The sequence below is a fragment of the Zonotrichia albicollis genome, chromosome 9, assembly GCF_047830755.1.
Source record: "Zonotrichia albicollis isolate bZonAlb1 chromosome 9, bZonAlb1.hap1, whole genome shotgun sequence".
Lineage (NCBI taxonomy): Eukaryota > Metazoa > Chordata > Aves > Passeriformes > Passerellidae > Zonotrichia > Zonotrichia albicollis.
The window spans coordinates 29,989,783-30,006,766 of NC_133827.1; the positions used below are offsets into that span (position 1 = coordinate 29,989,783).

The following is a 16,984-nucleotide window of genomic DNA, read 5'->3' on the forward strand; positions in this document are numbered from 1 at the left end:
AAAAATCAGCAAAGGGAAGCGGAGAGAGGCTTTGCAGGAGCAGTTGGGCCATTGCTGCAGGTAGCTCACTTGATTTGTGCTGCTGTGTGGCTCCTGCTGGTGAAGATCATGAAGATAATTTCTGGGAGGACAGTCTGGCTGCTCCCGTGGGAACTACTCTCGGTATTATCCCAGCCAACAAATCTACCATTTTAAAAACAAGGAGGAAGTACCATATAGAACCTAACAAGGAATGCACTTAAAGCCCCTGAAGACCACAGAACATAAGATTATGTTCACTTGCTTCCATAAAAATCTGTACCTGCTCCATTTGTGGTGTTCTGGACAAACGAATTGAGCACTTTGTTTTACAGTTAAATAGTGGCTAAGGTGGTGTGTGCAACTATGAAAAGTGGTCCCAATTGATATTGCATGTTGAAGTCAGTCTTCCAAAATCAATATGTTTTGTCAATAATGAGTAAATTGTAGCTGGGAAGGCTGCAGATAGAGTTGCACTGGTGATAGGGGAAAATTAATTTCCATATGAATAATACAAACAATTTTTACTGGATTTTTAAGTTGCCAGCCTATGACTTTGTTTCTCAAAAAGTGGTGGAAATATTTCTTCTTTGTTTTATAAGTATTATGCAAGATTAGAAAAAAATGCAGGGAAAGGTCTTTTCAGTGCTTAAATGACAATTGGCACTTGCATGCAGATACAGTTATGGTTTTTATAGAGGTACAATAAATCTCTCTCTTTACAAGCTGAATTTGCTCCACTTTATACACTGTTAAGTAGTGGAAATTTGCTTTATAAAACTTGGTGAGATGCAGGAGCATCTTCCAGAAATACATTGAGGCATCATACAACCCTCATCTGTTTCAAAGGGAATATAATATTTTGGTGAGCATGTTGTTGACTATTTGTAACACCACGTGGAGATTGTTTTTGTGGCTAGATAAGAGGGCCAACACAGCCCGTCACACACAGCCCGTTTGATGTGCATTAGAAAAGCTTCCAACTTTGTTTGCTGTTCTTGTTGTACTGGGAAAGAAGTCAGTTGTGAAATGACATGCAGCCATGGGGCCAAGAACTCATTCCTACTACTGTCATAATGCCAGTGTAACTATATATTGATTTTTAAGAGAACTGCCCTGTTTTGCTCATGTTTGTGATGGACATTTCAGCTCTTTCCCTTCATTATGTGTCATTGTTCACTGGACTGAAGGTGGAGATGAGATGTTGTATACTATATGAATTAAATAGCCTGAGATATTTATAAAAACGAAGCAGTGACATGTTTTTTTTATCTGCCTGGCTGCAGAGGCTGCTGAGCAGGTGACTGTGGGTGGGTTGCTCGCCTTGTTTGCCCTTGTGCTGTGGGAGGTGGTATCAAGTGATAAAGGAAGAGTGGCAGCCAGGCATGGTGACTCACCAATTCATAATTTCTTCCTCCCTAATGAGGCAGAGCTTGTGATTCAGGGAATAGTTTTGTGAATAAATCTCAAGCCTGCTGTGGAACTGTGTTGCTAATCTGTGCTCTTTTGACTTTTAGTTGTTATTTACTGCCTGAGCAAGGCTCTAAGGCTTAGGCAGCAATCTTGCCTGGAAGTGAGCAGGTAAAATTTGGAATTTTAACTGTGTTTACATTTCACTAAACAAACAAAAAAAAACCAACAAAAAAAAACCAAACAAACAAAAAACCACAGTAGTAACAGAATCTCTAATGATAGCAGTGGGATGGGGAGGAAAAAAAGGAAAAGGGTGAAAAGGAAAGCAGAGCCATGAAGTTTTTATTGCCTATTGAGTGGAAAAGAAAAAAAGTTCTTTCTTCCTTAGCCAGAATCTCCTTTCATGCCTCATGTCTGTAATTGTGCTGCTGTGTAGCAGATCTTCGCTGAACAGGTATTCCTGAACATCTGACTCCAGTTTCTGTACAAGTTATGTTACCCATAGAGCACAGAGACTGAGGCAGTGGAGAGGTACCCATGGTTCTCCCCTGCTGGCACAATATTTCAGCATGTTAGGGATGTGAAACCCATCATGAGGAGCCAAGAGCAGAGTGGGCTCTGTGGTGCTTCAGGGCACTGTGTCACTGATGCAGTTGTGGAAGTGGTGCTGGAGGGAACAGGAGGGTGGCACACTGGATTGTGCATAGTTGTGCACCAAGTTTACACCTGTGTGTGCAGTGTCAGTAGCTTCTGTTTCCTCTCCATGTGAATATACCTGGCCCCAAGCTGCATTGCTGTTCTTGGTCCATCTTAATGGGACACCCTTATGTTCTATTGGACAGGATGAGAATGGAGATGGAGCCAGGGAGCTGAGGAACATGAAGTCTGAGCGGATGAAAGTGCTACAGATGGATGTGTGCAGTGACCAGGAGGTGGCTCGGGCTGTGGATTTTGTGAAGAGGACCCTGAAGGAGCCAGAGGAAGGTATGTAGGGATCTTTTGCTCACAGAATCCTTTCTGCAGGGCAAACCATGCATTTACCAGGTCTTTCTCTCTGTGCACCACCAGAAGAGGGTTAGCAAGCCTGAAGGCCTGTGACAGTATGTGGCTGGCAGTCAGGCTGTGCTGTTCTCGGGTCAGTGAGGACAATTGTCTTGTTATTGATGTGGCAGCCACATGGAAAGAGACCAAGACTGGCTGGAGGATTAGGCTTTAACTGTACATCCCATAAAAAGCCATGAGTGGCAGCTAGCCCACGAGTATCTGTGTCTTTGTCCTTGAATGTCTGTGAAGGGCACAGAACTGCCAGAGCTTGATCCCTTCCTTGCACTCCTGCCCCACGTGCTCATAGCTCATGCAGACCTTGCAAGTGACCCTGCTAGTGAAGAGGTGATGGGCTCTGGCTGCTTACTGCTGCTGTCCCCTCTGCTGTGTGGGTACAACTGAGTGCTGAGCTGGAGCACAGATTTGAACTGCCCCCAAACCTGGATTAATCTTCACTCAGATCAATCCATGTTTTCAGTTTGCCATGCAACATCCCAGAGGTGGCGTGTAGTGGAATCCAGGGTAGGCTTGGCAGAGGTGACCTTAATCCACATGTCAACTTAAGCATGAGTCCAGCTCATGGATCCCAAAGGCATGTCAAGGGAGATAAGGGTTCTTTCCTTCTTTGAAGTGCTTTGGCAGTGGGATGTGAGTTTACAGTCAGAGCCTGATGTGACACCACCTGACTTCTTCCCATGTGATGAGGTGAGACTTCTTGCCCTGCATAGGCTTTTCTGCAGCCTCTGTGCCAGCAGCAAGCTGGCCAGCAGCTGTAGACACAGGCTGAGGGTGAACCGAAGTCTGACATCCATGGCTTCAGGACTTCAGGGTTGTGACTTGAAGGTGGTTGCTCATCTTGAAGCTTAGATGAGTCTGCCATGGCCCTGGTTTTGTTCACAGCAAGTGTGAAGCTAGTAAATAACAGCAGCTCTAATCTTCATGCAGATTACGTGAGCACACCTTTCCTAAAACAAGCATATGAAATGTAACTGAGTAATGTACCAGCTCTGATCCCACACATGTTCTCTCTGCATGATTTTTCTTCCTACACAATCACCGAGCCCTCGTCCTGCTTTTCACAGCTTCTTAAGCTTTTCCTGAAGAGCCCAGCAACAGCAGTGGTAGCAGAAAGCCTTTTTCCACTGAGTGAAAGCTTGGAAGGGAGCAGCTCTATTGCTTCTATAAATGCAGCAGTGTTTGCAAAACTGTGTGTGTAGCAGGGACAGAGAAGTCTTGCATCCCTGATCAGCAAGTTGGACTGGTTCCTCCTGTAGCTGTTTGCCTCAGCACTGTGTGTGAAGAAACAAAGGCTTCTTTTTAGGCCCATAGGTGTGACTGAGGTTGGAGGCTTCCCAATAAATAGTGCTCAATAATAGGTACTGGAACATAAAGACTACTGAGACTGAGGTGCCATGCACAGAGGTGTGGTTGCACACTGAATGTGGCCCCAGAGGAGCTACTGCAGAACAGGTTTTGGGCTCTGCATTTCTTTATACCTCTTCTCCCTGTGCTGTGCACATAAGGCTGAACTCTTTGGATAGGAGTGCCCGTTTGTTTTTGGTCTCATGCAGTTCCCACTGTATTTGTTGACTCTAGAAACGTAATAGTGATAAGGCTCTGCTCAATAAACACACTGCTGTCCAGCAAACAGTCCTGTGACTGGGCTCCCCTCAGCACTTTGTTCTGTTTGTAACGTGCCCTGATCTGTGAGCAATGGAATTCCAGCAACAAATGATGGTAAATAATGATTCAGGGACGTTCATGAGAACTAACATCACAACCCAGGAAATGGGAAATTGTACAGAAATTTACAGGAATTTGGTAAGGAATGCTATGCAGAGGTCAGTTTGTGACCGACAGTTTGTCTTTGGTAAATTCCTGCCAAATTTTCTCAGAATGTTGTTTTGTTAGTGGTGAAATTACTCTGAAATTACAAAAGGATCCCATTCAGGGTGCGATGCTGTGCTGGATGCAGATCAGTGTGAATTTCAGTCATCTTGACTCACTACAACTGGGAGCTTCAGTACACAGCTGTACACAGCTGGAAACAACCTTCAGGGAGAACAACCTTAGCTGGGAACAGGGCAGGGTTACTGGGGCCCATGTGAGAGCACAGTCAGTCTGCCAAGGGCATGTTGAAGTTTTTAAGTGCAACAGGAGGTTAATGCCATTGCACATTGGCAGAGTATTGCAATTTGCTTATAAGACTATGTTTGGTAAAATACATGGTTACTATCTGACTGAATCAATAGAGGGTGAAAGTTAAAAGACTTTCATACATCAGAATAGGGAAGCCATGGAGCAGAGGCAGGGCAAATAGCCCAAAAATTTCTGAAAGAGAGCTTGATAACTTTTATCAACAGGGTGGCATGACATTGGTGCTTTTGATAGCAGCGTTGGAGATCCACGGACATGAAGACTCCTTCTTAGCCCTGTTAGTTCTTGGTGAGAGGAAGGTCCTGGAGTGGAAAGGGGCCCCAACTTCAACTGAGTCTAATGCAGCCCCAACAGGCCAGCCCTGACTCCAACACAGTGAAAAATAACCGTGGTGTATGGGAAGACATCAAATGAGGAGCAACTTTGTTGTCTTTTTCCAACTCCTTTGTTTGTTCCTCGTGCAGTTTATGGCTGCATAGTCCCATGCTTCAATAAATCCATGAAGTATGGATTCAGCCCTACAGACAGTATGGACAGTATGGATTCAGCCCTACAGACCTTTGCCACTGGGAGTCCTGCAGGAATCGCTTTGAAGAGTCAAGTCCTTGCTGACCTGTTAAGTCCTCACATGTAAAGGGTTCATCACAGAAGCTCTTGGGAAGTGCAGTCAATTTAATTTTGACAGGACTGCATGTGCAAAAGACATTAATTTTTAAATTCCAGTAGTTGTAAGGGTTGGTTGTAAGTTTGCTAACTCCTGATAAAGTTAGGGTTGAGGGAAACCAAATACTTGGACTTAACACTGATAGCTGTTAACCAGGCCATGAATGTACAGATCAATACCATGTACCATCCAAACAGCAAGCCAGAGTTGTGAAGGGGATTAAGAAATCAAAAATACCTGTTTCCTTTCTTTTTTTTCCCCTCCTAATTGTCTGAGAAAGTCCAGCCCCTTCCAAATTGCAAAATTCATTATAAAGTCACTGAGTGGAGACAAACCTCGGATCAAGAGGAGGCTTAAAAAAGAGCCAGGTGCAGCCTTATAAAGCACTAGAGGAGCATTTGACTGTCCAGGAGATGGTCAAGAGGCAATACTTGTGTGGCCCCATCACTTTCCCTGATGTTCCAAACAAGCCCCTGGTGGAGGAAGAACATATTTCATCTCCTTGCTGGATTTTTCTCTACAACTTATTTCTACGAAAGTACCCAGTTCTTTGTTAAGGTTTTATGTTACTATGAACAACAAGGAAAGTGTTTTCTCTGTGACACTCTTCCTTGTCCCACTGTTTATTCATGTGTTTGTTGGCAGGTCTGTGGGGCCTAGTGAACAATGCTGGCATCTCAACCTTCGGAGAGGTGGAATTTGCAAGTTTGGACAACTACAAGAAGGTGGCAGAGGTCAACCTATGGGGAACTGTGAGGGTGACAAAAGCTTTCCTGCCCCTCATTCGCAGAGCTAAAGGTACATGCTGGGCAGTGGGTAAGGCTCAGAGCTTTTGTAGCACCGCAAAGTGATGTAGGTAGAAATGCTGTACTTGGGGGAATGCCTGTGCAGGCCAAGGAGTGTTTCTGAGGATGCCATGTAAGCATTTGGTAGTACAGACTATTCTTGGGGCAGGCCAGGCACCTACACAGCAGGTACTGTCTTAAACATCCAAGATATCAGAGACTTTTGTCTGATATCACAGATATCACACAGACAAGATAATCCAGAGTCCACGGAGTGGTCATGTTTGGATAACTGCATCTTCTCCCTTCATGTTATTCCATTCACAGATGACTTCAGGTAGTGACAGAATAAATGAGATTTAATGACAACCATTTCAGATGTCTTACAGGACAATGGTATTGTCAAAACTCTTTGTTTTATATTGAGAAAAGATATGTATGAGCAGAACTCTGAAGAGCTTCTTTATTTAGCATGTGTGGGAATGATGGTATAGGTGTGTGTTCTGGGAGGACAAAAGAGGGTATATTAAGAAGATTGCTCAGATGCCATTCCCAGACAGCAATTAACCACTAAACGAGCTCTATCTCACTACAAAAAGTATCTTACCCTTCAGTTCAGCAGGTGCATCTCACAATCCCTCTAAGTTACACTTAGGTCTGGAATGAGACAGTAGAGCTGTCCACTTGTTTCTCAGCTGAAACTTTGAGCTGCAGAAGGGTATTGTGCTTCCTGGCTGTGAAAATGCTCTCTGTAAAAAGCTGGTGGAATTGCAAGGGCTTGTTTGTAAGTGTATCTGAAACCATAGTGCACATAGTGCTGAGACACACACAGAGGAGTGACCACTGCTGTCATTGCCCTGAGGCAGTGCCCCGAGGGCTTGTCACGGGCTGTTGGCAGGAATTAGGACAACTGCTCTCCACTGCCTGTGAACAGCAGCACATCAAGTCTACTCCTGTTTGTCCCAGGAATGGCCACTGTAGAGACTTGTGGCTGACCAGCTGGGTGAGTGGGTTGTGCTGCTCATGCTGCAGGTGCAAAGAAATCTCTACTCATTCTCTCCCTTCCAGCTCAGGTCTAAAAGTACACACATGTGTTAGGCAGATGAGCTGTCAAACTTGCAGAAAGAACTAGAACACTTGTATAAAATCACACAGAGTTGTGAGCTTTGCAGATCATAACACTCTAGGCTGGGAGCTTGAGCCTTTCTCTAGCTAGACACACGGGTGAGGCACGCTCCAGAGAACACACAGCTAACAGTCTTGAAGATCGTGGTAGTTCCCTGCTTGGAAATGAGGAGGGAAATGTCTTGTATGCTTGGTAAATTCTTTGATGCAGAGGCAGGCATATGCACCATCCTCTGGAGAACAGGGGTTAGCCTTGCTTGAGGCAGGAGAGCAAAGCTCCGTGACAGGGGGTGTGTGTTCAAGATTCAGATTTCACAAATCAGCATCATCCCACTGAGTACCTTTCACCGGGGTGTTCTGGCTGCTGCTTCTGCAGCTCATCCCCGTCCCTGCTGGTTTCTCTCTAGGCCGTGTGGTGAACATCACGAGCATGCTGGGCCGCATGGCAAGCCCGTCTCGCTCGTGCTACTGCGTGTCCAAGTTTGGGGTGGCGGCGTTCTCGGACTGCCTGCGGCAGGAGATGTACCGCTGGGGCGTGCGTGTCGTCCTCATCGAGCCCAGCAACTTCGTGGCAGCCACGGGCATCCTGACGGCGGCTGGCATCGACAGGCAGGCCCAGGCGCTGTGGAGCGGGGCCGCCCTGGCCGTGCGGCAGGACTACGGCAGCGAGCACTTCGCCCGCCACGTGGCCACCATGAAGTCCTTCGTCAGCAGCGGCCTGAAGGACGTGTCTCTGGTCTTGAACGCCATCACCGAAGCGCTCACGTCCCCGCGCCCCAGGAACCGCTACAACCCCATGGAGATGTACTGGTGGGTGAGGCTGCAGGTCATGACCCACCTGCCCACAGCCATTGCCGACTGGCTTTACATCCCCGGAGCCACGCTGTAAGCAGGCATCCCTCAGGCATCCCTCCAGGGCTCACACACAGGCTAGGGCTCACTTCTGCACTCCTTGCTGCTGTGTCTCCCCTGGAGATGCATATGCTTCCACTTTCAAGTCCTGCGTTGTGGAATGCTAAAACTGCATGATTTTGTGGTTCTTTTCTTCTCCCTCATTCTTGTTTGCATTTCTTGCTGTGCTGATTAAAGTTGAAAGGTGTTTTCCCTTTAACTCTGGAGGAAGCAGAGGAAGGTAAATATAACGTGTCAAATATGTGGCCAGTGTAATTAGGTCAGCAGATAAATTTGGCTTATTAATGGGCTCTTGCTTTTCCTTACAAGGGCAAACTGCTAATAGCACAGCAAAGCTGTTGCTATGAGATGGCTTGAAGGGAGAAACTAAAATGGGAAACAAAAGCAGAGTTTTCCATTTGGTTGAAAATGGGTCAGTCACAGCCTTCCATTGTTTTTCTGATACTGCCAAGAAGCTCTGCTGTGCTGTGACTGTCTGCTCTTTCCAGGGAAAGGGCAACATTGCCTCTAAACAGCCTCATTACCTAGCTGCAAAGAAGGGTTCTTCCCTCCCAGCACTGTGACCAGGAGGTGCCAGAGCCAACAACTGGGCACATGATGGGCAGAGAAAAACCCTACTAATAATGAGGTCTGAGCCATCTTTCAGCAGCCCCTCTCCACCTGCTGCTGCTGAGCTTTGTGGGACAGGATTTAAGCTGATGCAGCAAACAAATTTGGCTTCTTGGCTACTACCTTACATGAGTAACTGTGGTATGGACATTGCCCATCCATCCCCATTCCCCTCCGGCTGGTGAGGGAGATGCTGTTGGCTTTTCCAAATCAGTTTTTTCATTTATCCTCTGCATTTGAACAGTGATGGGGCACTGTGCAGCTAGTGTGGCCTGACTGTGAGCTCTGGAAGGATGCTTTAAGGGACACATTTCCTATTTTTAATATTGCACAATGAAATCTCCATGTCACACAATCATCTTCTCAATCTACCTCTTGATAACTGATATGATATATCTCACCCAGTATCCCAAAGGGTCTCTTCTGTGGCCACATGCAGGATTTCAATAATGTTTTCCAAGTGCATGGCTGCCTGCCATGCCCCATTCCCTGTGTTCCAGTGGTGACCACTGGTGGAGCAGCCAGTGAGCTGCAGGCACTGCTGGCCAGGCTGGGACCTGAGCCTCTCACTCTTAGGGACCAGCTTTTCCTTCCTCTGTTTTGCCTTCTGTGAGATTAAGTGGCTGTGAAAAGAGCTTATTGATTGCTCTTTCTTCATCTGCCTCTGCTAGCTCTGACTTGGAAACTGTGCCTTAAAGTTTTTGTATACCACTGTCTGCAAATTCTTGGAGTCTGCATGCAGCCATGAATGCTGTGATGCCTTCAGGAGGAAAGTAGCTTTCCCTTGGAAATGTTGTCAAGGCAGCTTGTCTTACAAGTAACAAGTCCTAGAAATACTGCTGTGCAGTTTGTGTCTTTTCCAGATCATCTGCACATGGAGATTTCCTGGGATTCAGGACCCAGAAAGATCCCACTGAACTGCAGCTTAAACAGTAATTACTTCTGACCCCTGCCCTGTGAAATGTGATTAATGTTAAGTAGCTCTGATTTGCACAGAGAGAAAAATAAATGGTAAGATTTTTAAAGCATATGTCTCTGGCTCCAGTGCTCATTTCTACATTTGTTTTCCCACCTCCTTTGAATCTGAGGTTGGGATTTAATTAGGTTCAGTAATTAAGGAGGTGGTTTAATAATAACAATTAATGATGTTTCAGCAGGTAGTGGGTTTGTGGAGGCTCAGTGAGCACTGCCTGGAGCAGAATGGGCAGCATGGCCCATTTCCTCAGCAGAAGGCAGTTAGAGAGGCCTCTCTGTAAACACTGTCAGTGTTTGTATTTTGTGTGGTTTCCCTCGAAGGAGGTGGTTTAGAGCAGTGCTGTGCATTATTCATTGCCTCAGCACTCTTCATGTAATTCATCCAAGGGCTACAGCTGCCTGGTAATAAGGATTAGCTCCTCTCACAGAAAGAACAGAGACTGGCAAGCCAAGAAGTGTCCCAGGCCATGCAAGGACCTCGTGGTTGAGCCAGGGTTAGGATTTCACAGCATGTGAGCCCCAGTCCCCTCCTGTGCCCCCTGAGGAGTGCTCGGGAGGGCTGTTAGTGCCTGATCTGGTTTCTGCCTGGGAGGGGAGCTCTGGCTGTCTGGGGGAGAGAAGAGTACACGTCTCATGCCATAGAGGTGCACTAGTATGGCACTGAGGGCAGATTTTTGTTCTGCTGGTGAGTAACAGAGGGAAGAAAACTCAATTCCAGTCGACAGTGACCTTCAAAGCCTGAGGACAAAAGAGAGAAGTCCAGTGAAATCCCATGGAAGCCCATGCTCATTGCTGCTGTAATATCCTACAAGAAATTATGCTGCCAAAGGTTGCTATGGCTTTGTTTTTTCAAGCACCAGCTGCTGAGGCTGTGGCACTGTCCCACCTTTTTCTGTATGTTTCTCACAGTGCTTTGGATGGTCCAGCTCCTTAGTGCACCCCTTAGCCTTTGTGAAGTGATCCTGGTTTTCCCTTCAGATCCACAGCTTCTCTGTGATGGCACTGGGAGCCAAGAGGTGGCCAGTCCTCTGCATGAGGTCCTGCCAGTGGCCAGGGCAGTGCCTGGGTGTGGGACCTTTGGGCTTTCTGCAGGGAATGTTGCTCTGCAGCATCCAGCTCTGCAGCAGTGCCCCCCAGTGCACCCACACACGGGAGGCTTGCTCAGCCTTTTGGAAACTTGAAGACCTCAGGAACTCAGGATGGATTTATCTTCCTAGCTTAAAGATCCTCCTTAAACATGCTGGTGTAAATAGCAACAGCAACACCTGTGCTTCTGGCTGGGGTTTTGAAACACAAGTTTACAGCTTCTTGTGTAACCACAATGCTGAAAAATGTCCAAACCAATACCAGCAGGTTTCTCAGCCAGCAGCTTGAGCTCTGGGTATTGGAAAGATGCTACAAATAGAGAATTTGTAAGAGAGCCAGCTCCACCTCCAGGGCCTGGCCTGGAGCCAGATACAGTTAATTCATTCTCAGCAGCGTTGGAAGGGCCACAGGGATGTTACTGATACAGCCCTATCATCCTCTCCCCTGGTGCTCTTTGAGGCAAGAGCAGACCTGTGTTTTCACCTCAAAATACTGATAAATAATACCTCAGCCCTGACAGCAGCTTATCAGAAGACACAAAGTAGCTGTGTGTGCAGGTCTCCTTCAGCATCCAGTGCCTTCTCCTGTGGTGTCTTGAAGGGAAGAGCTCTCCAGAGCCCTTGGCAGGATGGTTGGCAGCATCATCCTGCCGGTGCCGAAGGCAGCTCTGGGCACAGTGCCTGGCTGAGCCAGGGTTCAGTGCACTTATCACAGCATGCTGCACTGAGCACACCTTAATCCACTGCCTGCAGGGCAGCTTAATTTGGTTCCCTGAGGGTGCTTTGTCTCACTGCACTTTTTGCCAACACAGCAGTGACAGAGGGGTCCCTGCCCACCCCCTTGTGCAGTATTGCTTTCCTCTGCCCTTACAGAGAAGCTGACTGTGTTTTATCCCCATATGTATGGCCAGGGGGGCATTCCCCAGCCAGCATGGCACAAGGTTGTCCATCCCCCTGAGCATGGCCCCTGGTATGAAAACTCTTTCTTGTGCAGGACCTAGGAGATGATGTTGTGAAGGGCAGTGGTGTTTCCCAGGTGTTTCCAGCTCCAGCACACAGATGGAACAGATGTGGTCACCTGAGATCTTCCTTCACTGTGTTTGATAAGACAGCAGTAAAAGTCAAAAGGGGAAAAATGAAAGAATTCTTGCTTTAGTTGTAAAAAGAGTGTTCAGGAGAGGAACCAGGTAAGAACTGGCCTGTTTTGATGGTTTAGTGGGGACTGAGATGAAGCATTTCTGGCCCTGGCACTGCTACAGGTTCCCTAAATGCCCTGAATAAATCACTCTGCCTGCACCAAGCTCCCTTTCTTTCCCATCTTCCTTTGCCACCACCCTGCCCATGCTGGAGTTATTGTTATAACTGATGCCAGAATAGGTATTATCCCCCTTCCCACAGGCTGAATTACTTTTTGTGGTAGAATAATGCATGTGGTGACTCCAGTCTTCTGCATGAAGGCTGCTAAAAGTGGCTTTTAAAGTCCTCTGAATTGTTGGAGCTGCAGGGAGGAAGGTGCCAGGAGTGAGGGCAGGCATTAACACCACAGTGCTGCTCTTAAACAGGCACCAAGGTTAACCATCACCCCACAGGCACCTTGCCCAGGGACCTTGAACAGCAGCTTGGGGAAAACTCTGCACGGTCTATTACTGCACACCAGGGGTGTGGGTGGTACCTATCACCTTTTGGGGTCAAGTGCTGCAAGAGAAGTCATTTTCCTGGTCAGACTTTAACCAGGGTTACTATGACAGTCAGTCAGCAGGCTGTCCTTGTGTCTCCTTTCTGGTTTCTGCTTGCTCAGAGGTGTTGAAGCATACAGAGCACAGCAAAGCACCTTCCCTTTCCAGCTCTAATGAGAGACAACCATTGCTCCAGGAAGCATGACTAAGGAGGGAGCTGTTGGGAGAGGGAATGCACCCTGGAAAGGTCCCATGGCTCCATCATTCACTGCAGAGAGGGATACGTCAGTCCCTGTGTCCCTCTGGAGACATCCAGTGGGTGTCTGGAGTATGGCTGCACAGCTCCCCTCCCTGGGGAAAGCTGGTGCAGGTACTTGGCCTGGCAGCCCTCCAAAGAAGAAATGTGGATCAAGTACTCCAATACAGCTGAGGTGCACTTTGGTAATGAGGAAGTGCCTGCAGAAAATCTGCCTGAGGACTCAGAAAAGGCTTCAAGGAAGCAGTGGCCATCTTTAAAGAGGGTGAAATGTGTGGTGGCTTGTGTTGGCACGAGGTGGCTTTGAAGAGCTGCAGGACACAGTCAGCCAGTGGGTGCTGTGGTCTGTCCATCCCAACAAGGGACTCCAGCACTGAGTTTCTCAGGGCCAGCACTGGTGTGAGGATGGATGGAGGCAGTGCTTTTACTGGGAGCTGCTGCCACACCACGTGCACACACAGGAAATGCTTCCCTCCCCATCTTTCCCATATACTCTTGGCCCACACACTAAGTCACAACCTCCTCCCCTCCCTGCACATGTTATTTTGCTGTACCTTTATCAACAAGCAAGTCCCCAAGTTCCAGATATGCTCTTCTAAGAGCATATCTGGACCTTCTTTTTGCAGCACTTCCACTTTCACAGCCCATGGGTTGCCTGGTTCCCTCAGACTTTGGGGACACCTGCAGGGGGTGGCTGCTCCCTTCCTGCAGGCACTGAGAGGGGAAGGGAGCCCCCAGCTCCCTGTGGGCAGGGACGGCACTTGGCCCAGCCTGCCCAGCTCCTGCTTCAGGCAGCTTTCCCTCCTGCAGGCACAAGCCAGGAGCTGGCTTCCAGCTCCGTCTGTGCATGGACACTTACAGAATCAAAATCAGCCCCAGGTTGATCTGTTGCCTCCCAAGGAAGTTCCTACACTTCTCTACATCTGTCCTGGTGCAAGAAGCCTTTGTTCTAGTCTATGGGTAACAATAACAACAACAACAACAAGAATAATTATGTCAGGGAATGCAAGGTGTGGATGTGGAAAATGCATGCATGTCCTCAAGTCAGATCTCTTTTCACTGAAATACACACCTGACTAATATTCCTGGGCTGCAGCACAGATAGAAGCATTTTAAATATTGTCTAAAGTAATAATTCCTAAGATCTCCCAACTGATTTGAATGAAACTCACCATGAATGGCATCTCTGTGCCATTTCATACTGTAACCATGCATTGCACCAAAGTCAGAGCACTGACCACTGAATTTATGTTATTTATTTTCTGTACAATGTAAGTTCCAGTCTAGCAAACACTTAGGCCTGTGTTTCAATGCAGGCTGTGTGTGCTTGGGCTCGGTGGCCTCAATGCAGCTATTCACAGGCAAAGCCAAACACATATGCCGGTGTCTTTGTGCTCTCAGCCTGTGTGGAGGGATGAGACTTGCTCTTTCAGAAAGGATATTCTTAAAATTCTCCTCTGACCTGTGGTGTGAGACTGGGGGGACGCAGAGATATGGGATGGAAATGCTGGGCTGGCTGGTCAAGAAGTCCTTCAAGGGCAAAATGCTGCCCTTGGATCTTCCTGGTGTACTTATAAAACATATATAAAACAGCCTTAAGGCCTAAGAGTGAGGGATATCTGAGAGTCTGAGGCCAGCCCTGAACTCCCTGTGTGATTCCTGGGCTCCTGGTGCCCAGGAATGCAAGTTGATGACTTGAAGCAGGCTCCCAAGTGCTCTGGCAGCAGGAGAGCCCAAACCCTGCCAAAGGGCTTCCTGCTTGGCTGCAGGACAGCATAATCTGCAGGAAGATTTCTTAATTGCATTCCTTAACATAATAGGGGCTGTTCTCTCTTTCCGTGAGCAGAGCTGCGATTACCCACTTGCTATAAATCTGTGTCGTGAGGAAGATGTAGGTTGTATATAGGTCATAGAAAATATAATTGTGTAACTGCATTAAAGCATGCCTGGGCTAAGGGCTGAAATGTGGCTTAGCCTCAGAAAATAGAGCTGTGGGCTTTAAATAGCCTTACTTGGGTATCTGTTGGACAGAGCTGGTGATGCTGTGAACCAATCACTGTGCTTCCTCCATGAGAATAGAAAGTTCATTTGCAGAAAAAGCTCTCTAAACATGCTTAATGACATTTTTTAGATCATTTACAGTATGTTTCTGGTTGAGAAAAGAGCATAATGAATCCACTGGGGACTGTGGGAGGTCTCCTGTGGGAGAAGGGGATGCAGGGCAGGGCAGCTGGGGTGCTCTCTGGGCTGGGCACAGGGGATGGGAGCAGCACCCTGTGCTGAGCTGAGTCACACAGCCAGGGCCCTGCAGTGCCCACAGTGCTCAAATCTGAGTGGGCATTCCCAGACAGGGCCCACAGGAGTCTGGTAAATGCCCATGGATCTGTTCCTACATCCTTTGGAGAAGTCCTACTCTGCCCCTTTAGGCTGTGCACTCACTCCTCTCCCCCCTCTGTAAGGACAAACCTGGCTGGATGCCTGCTCTGCCTGTACCCAGGGTCTGCTGTGAGAACCCAGCAGCAAATGCATCAACAAAACTTTTTAAACCTTATTTAGCAGCATCAGGCAGCCCTTCATGTGGGACACTGGAACGTAGCAAAACCCCAGGATTATGGGCACTGCTAAAACTCCAGTTTTTATGGTGTGCACATCCACAGGGGTGACATGGCACTGGGCCAAAGCTTTGTCACTGGTGCAGATCTGCAATATATTTCTGTATACAGAGACCTTGTTTTCCTTCTCTCTGTTTTGTTTTTTCTACTTTCTGAAGAGTAAATATCCCTCTGGCTTCTCTCTCTGCAGGGATTCAGATCTTGGCAGCAATGCCAGTTAGGCTGAGGAGCCTTCCTCAGCACAGCCAGAAACACTGCTGGTCCTGCATGATAGGGGTTGTCCCTTAAATAATAACACCCTTTTTTGTTTTCTAAGTGCCTAAATTCTCTCTCTTTGGTTTCTTGTGTTTGAATACATAATTGGATAACTTCCAAGGTGGAGAGCTACTCACTAATTGTATATAAATTAATCACAACATCTTTTGTGCACTTGCATGGGATCAAGTTCCCATATCCCAGAGGCCAGTTCACGCATCCAGAATCTGTTTACTTCCTTTGCTATCGTAAGTGTAATTAAAAATTTTACACCATTCTGCATAAACAGATTTCAAAGCACCTTTTGCCACTCCTAAAAACAGAGGAAAATTCCCACCTGCTTTTCTTTACTCTGTCTTGTCTCCTACTTGTTGATTTTTTTTTCCTATATACGTGCTGCAACTTGTTGGCCAGCACAAAGCCCCATTTCCTGGAGAAGAGGAATAAAAACAAAATTGAAGGCACCATGAAAGGTAGTGGCCAAAAGGAAGACCTGCCCATGCAAACAATGTTGTCTCCATGGTGGGACCCTCAGCACTCCCAGGTTATCCTGGTTCTCAAGGCGCTGGAATCCCAGCTGGAGACCCAGAGTGGCAGGACAGCCTCTCCCTGGAGCCAGGTCCCCACCAGGCCTGGCTGGCTGAAGCTGCTCGGTTTCACAGGTGCCAAGGGTTGATACCTCGGGGGTGCAGCAGGACAATCTCACTCCTGCCCTAAGCCAGGTCTGCTACAGGTAGAATGTCACAGGTGGGGTGGCACTGCCCTGTCCTAGCCCTCTGCTGGCTGAACTTTCTCTGCACTTCTAGCTTGTTCTAACAAGGGGGTTTTCTTTTTTTCTTTGCCGGCAGCACTCAGTGCTGTTGCATCCTCTCACTGGAGCCAGATGAGCTTTGTCTCTGAAAGGGACGATTGGCAGTGTGAGAATATCCCAGCCAATGCAGTCTGTCTGTAAATGCTGTCACCCTGGACCTGCCGTGTGGCTCATGCCACCTCAGCCAGCGTGTGCTCTGCACCCACTGCTGCCCAGCCCCTGCAGCCCCCCTGCCCTGCTGCCCCATCCTCCTGCAGCCCCATCCTGTGGGACCCCGCTGTGCCCCAGCCCTGCAGCTGCCTCATTGCCCAGAAATGTGGGGAGGTTTCATTCTTGCATGAACATTCCGAGCATGTCTGGTGCCCCTCTCCTTGCCCTGGTTTCTCCAAAGCTTTCCTCCTTCCTGTCCTCCCTCCCCTGCTCCAGCTTCCTGCCCTTTGATGTGTGGCCCCTCCTCTGCTCCAGGGCACAAAGTGCTTACCAGGTGGGGATGACTGAGATGCTGAGATCCCACCCCACAATTAGGTGCAATTTTAAGGTTATGCTTTTCCCCGAGCCCTTGCTCTGGAGTGGCTCAGAGCAGGCTC

The 16,984-nt window shown here is 47.8% G+C and overlaps 1 protein-coding gene across 1 annotated transcript in view; it reads left to right on the plus strand.

Annotated features, from left to right (window-relative positions):
• LOC102061896 (D-beta-hydroxybutyrate dehydrogenase, mitochondrial) overlaps window positions 1–9,768 on the plus strand; it is a 17,057-nt gene extending 7,289 nt beyond the window's left edge. Inside the window, exons 3-5 of the mRNA XM_074547186.1 lie at window positions 2,274–2,415; window positions 5,942–6,094; window positions 7,614–9,768. Of these exons, the coding sequence (XP_074403287.1) occupies window positions 2,274–2,415; window positions 5,942–6,094; window positions 7,614–8,095 (777 nt within the window). The 3' untranslated portion in view covers window positions 8,096–9,768. The remainder of the gene's footprint in view (window positions 1–2,273; window positions 2,416–5,941; window positions 6,095–7,613) is intronic.
• Window positions 9,769–16,984: the final 7,216 nt, after the last annotated feature.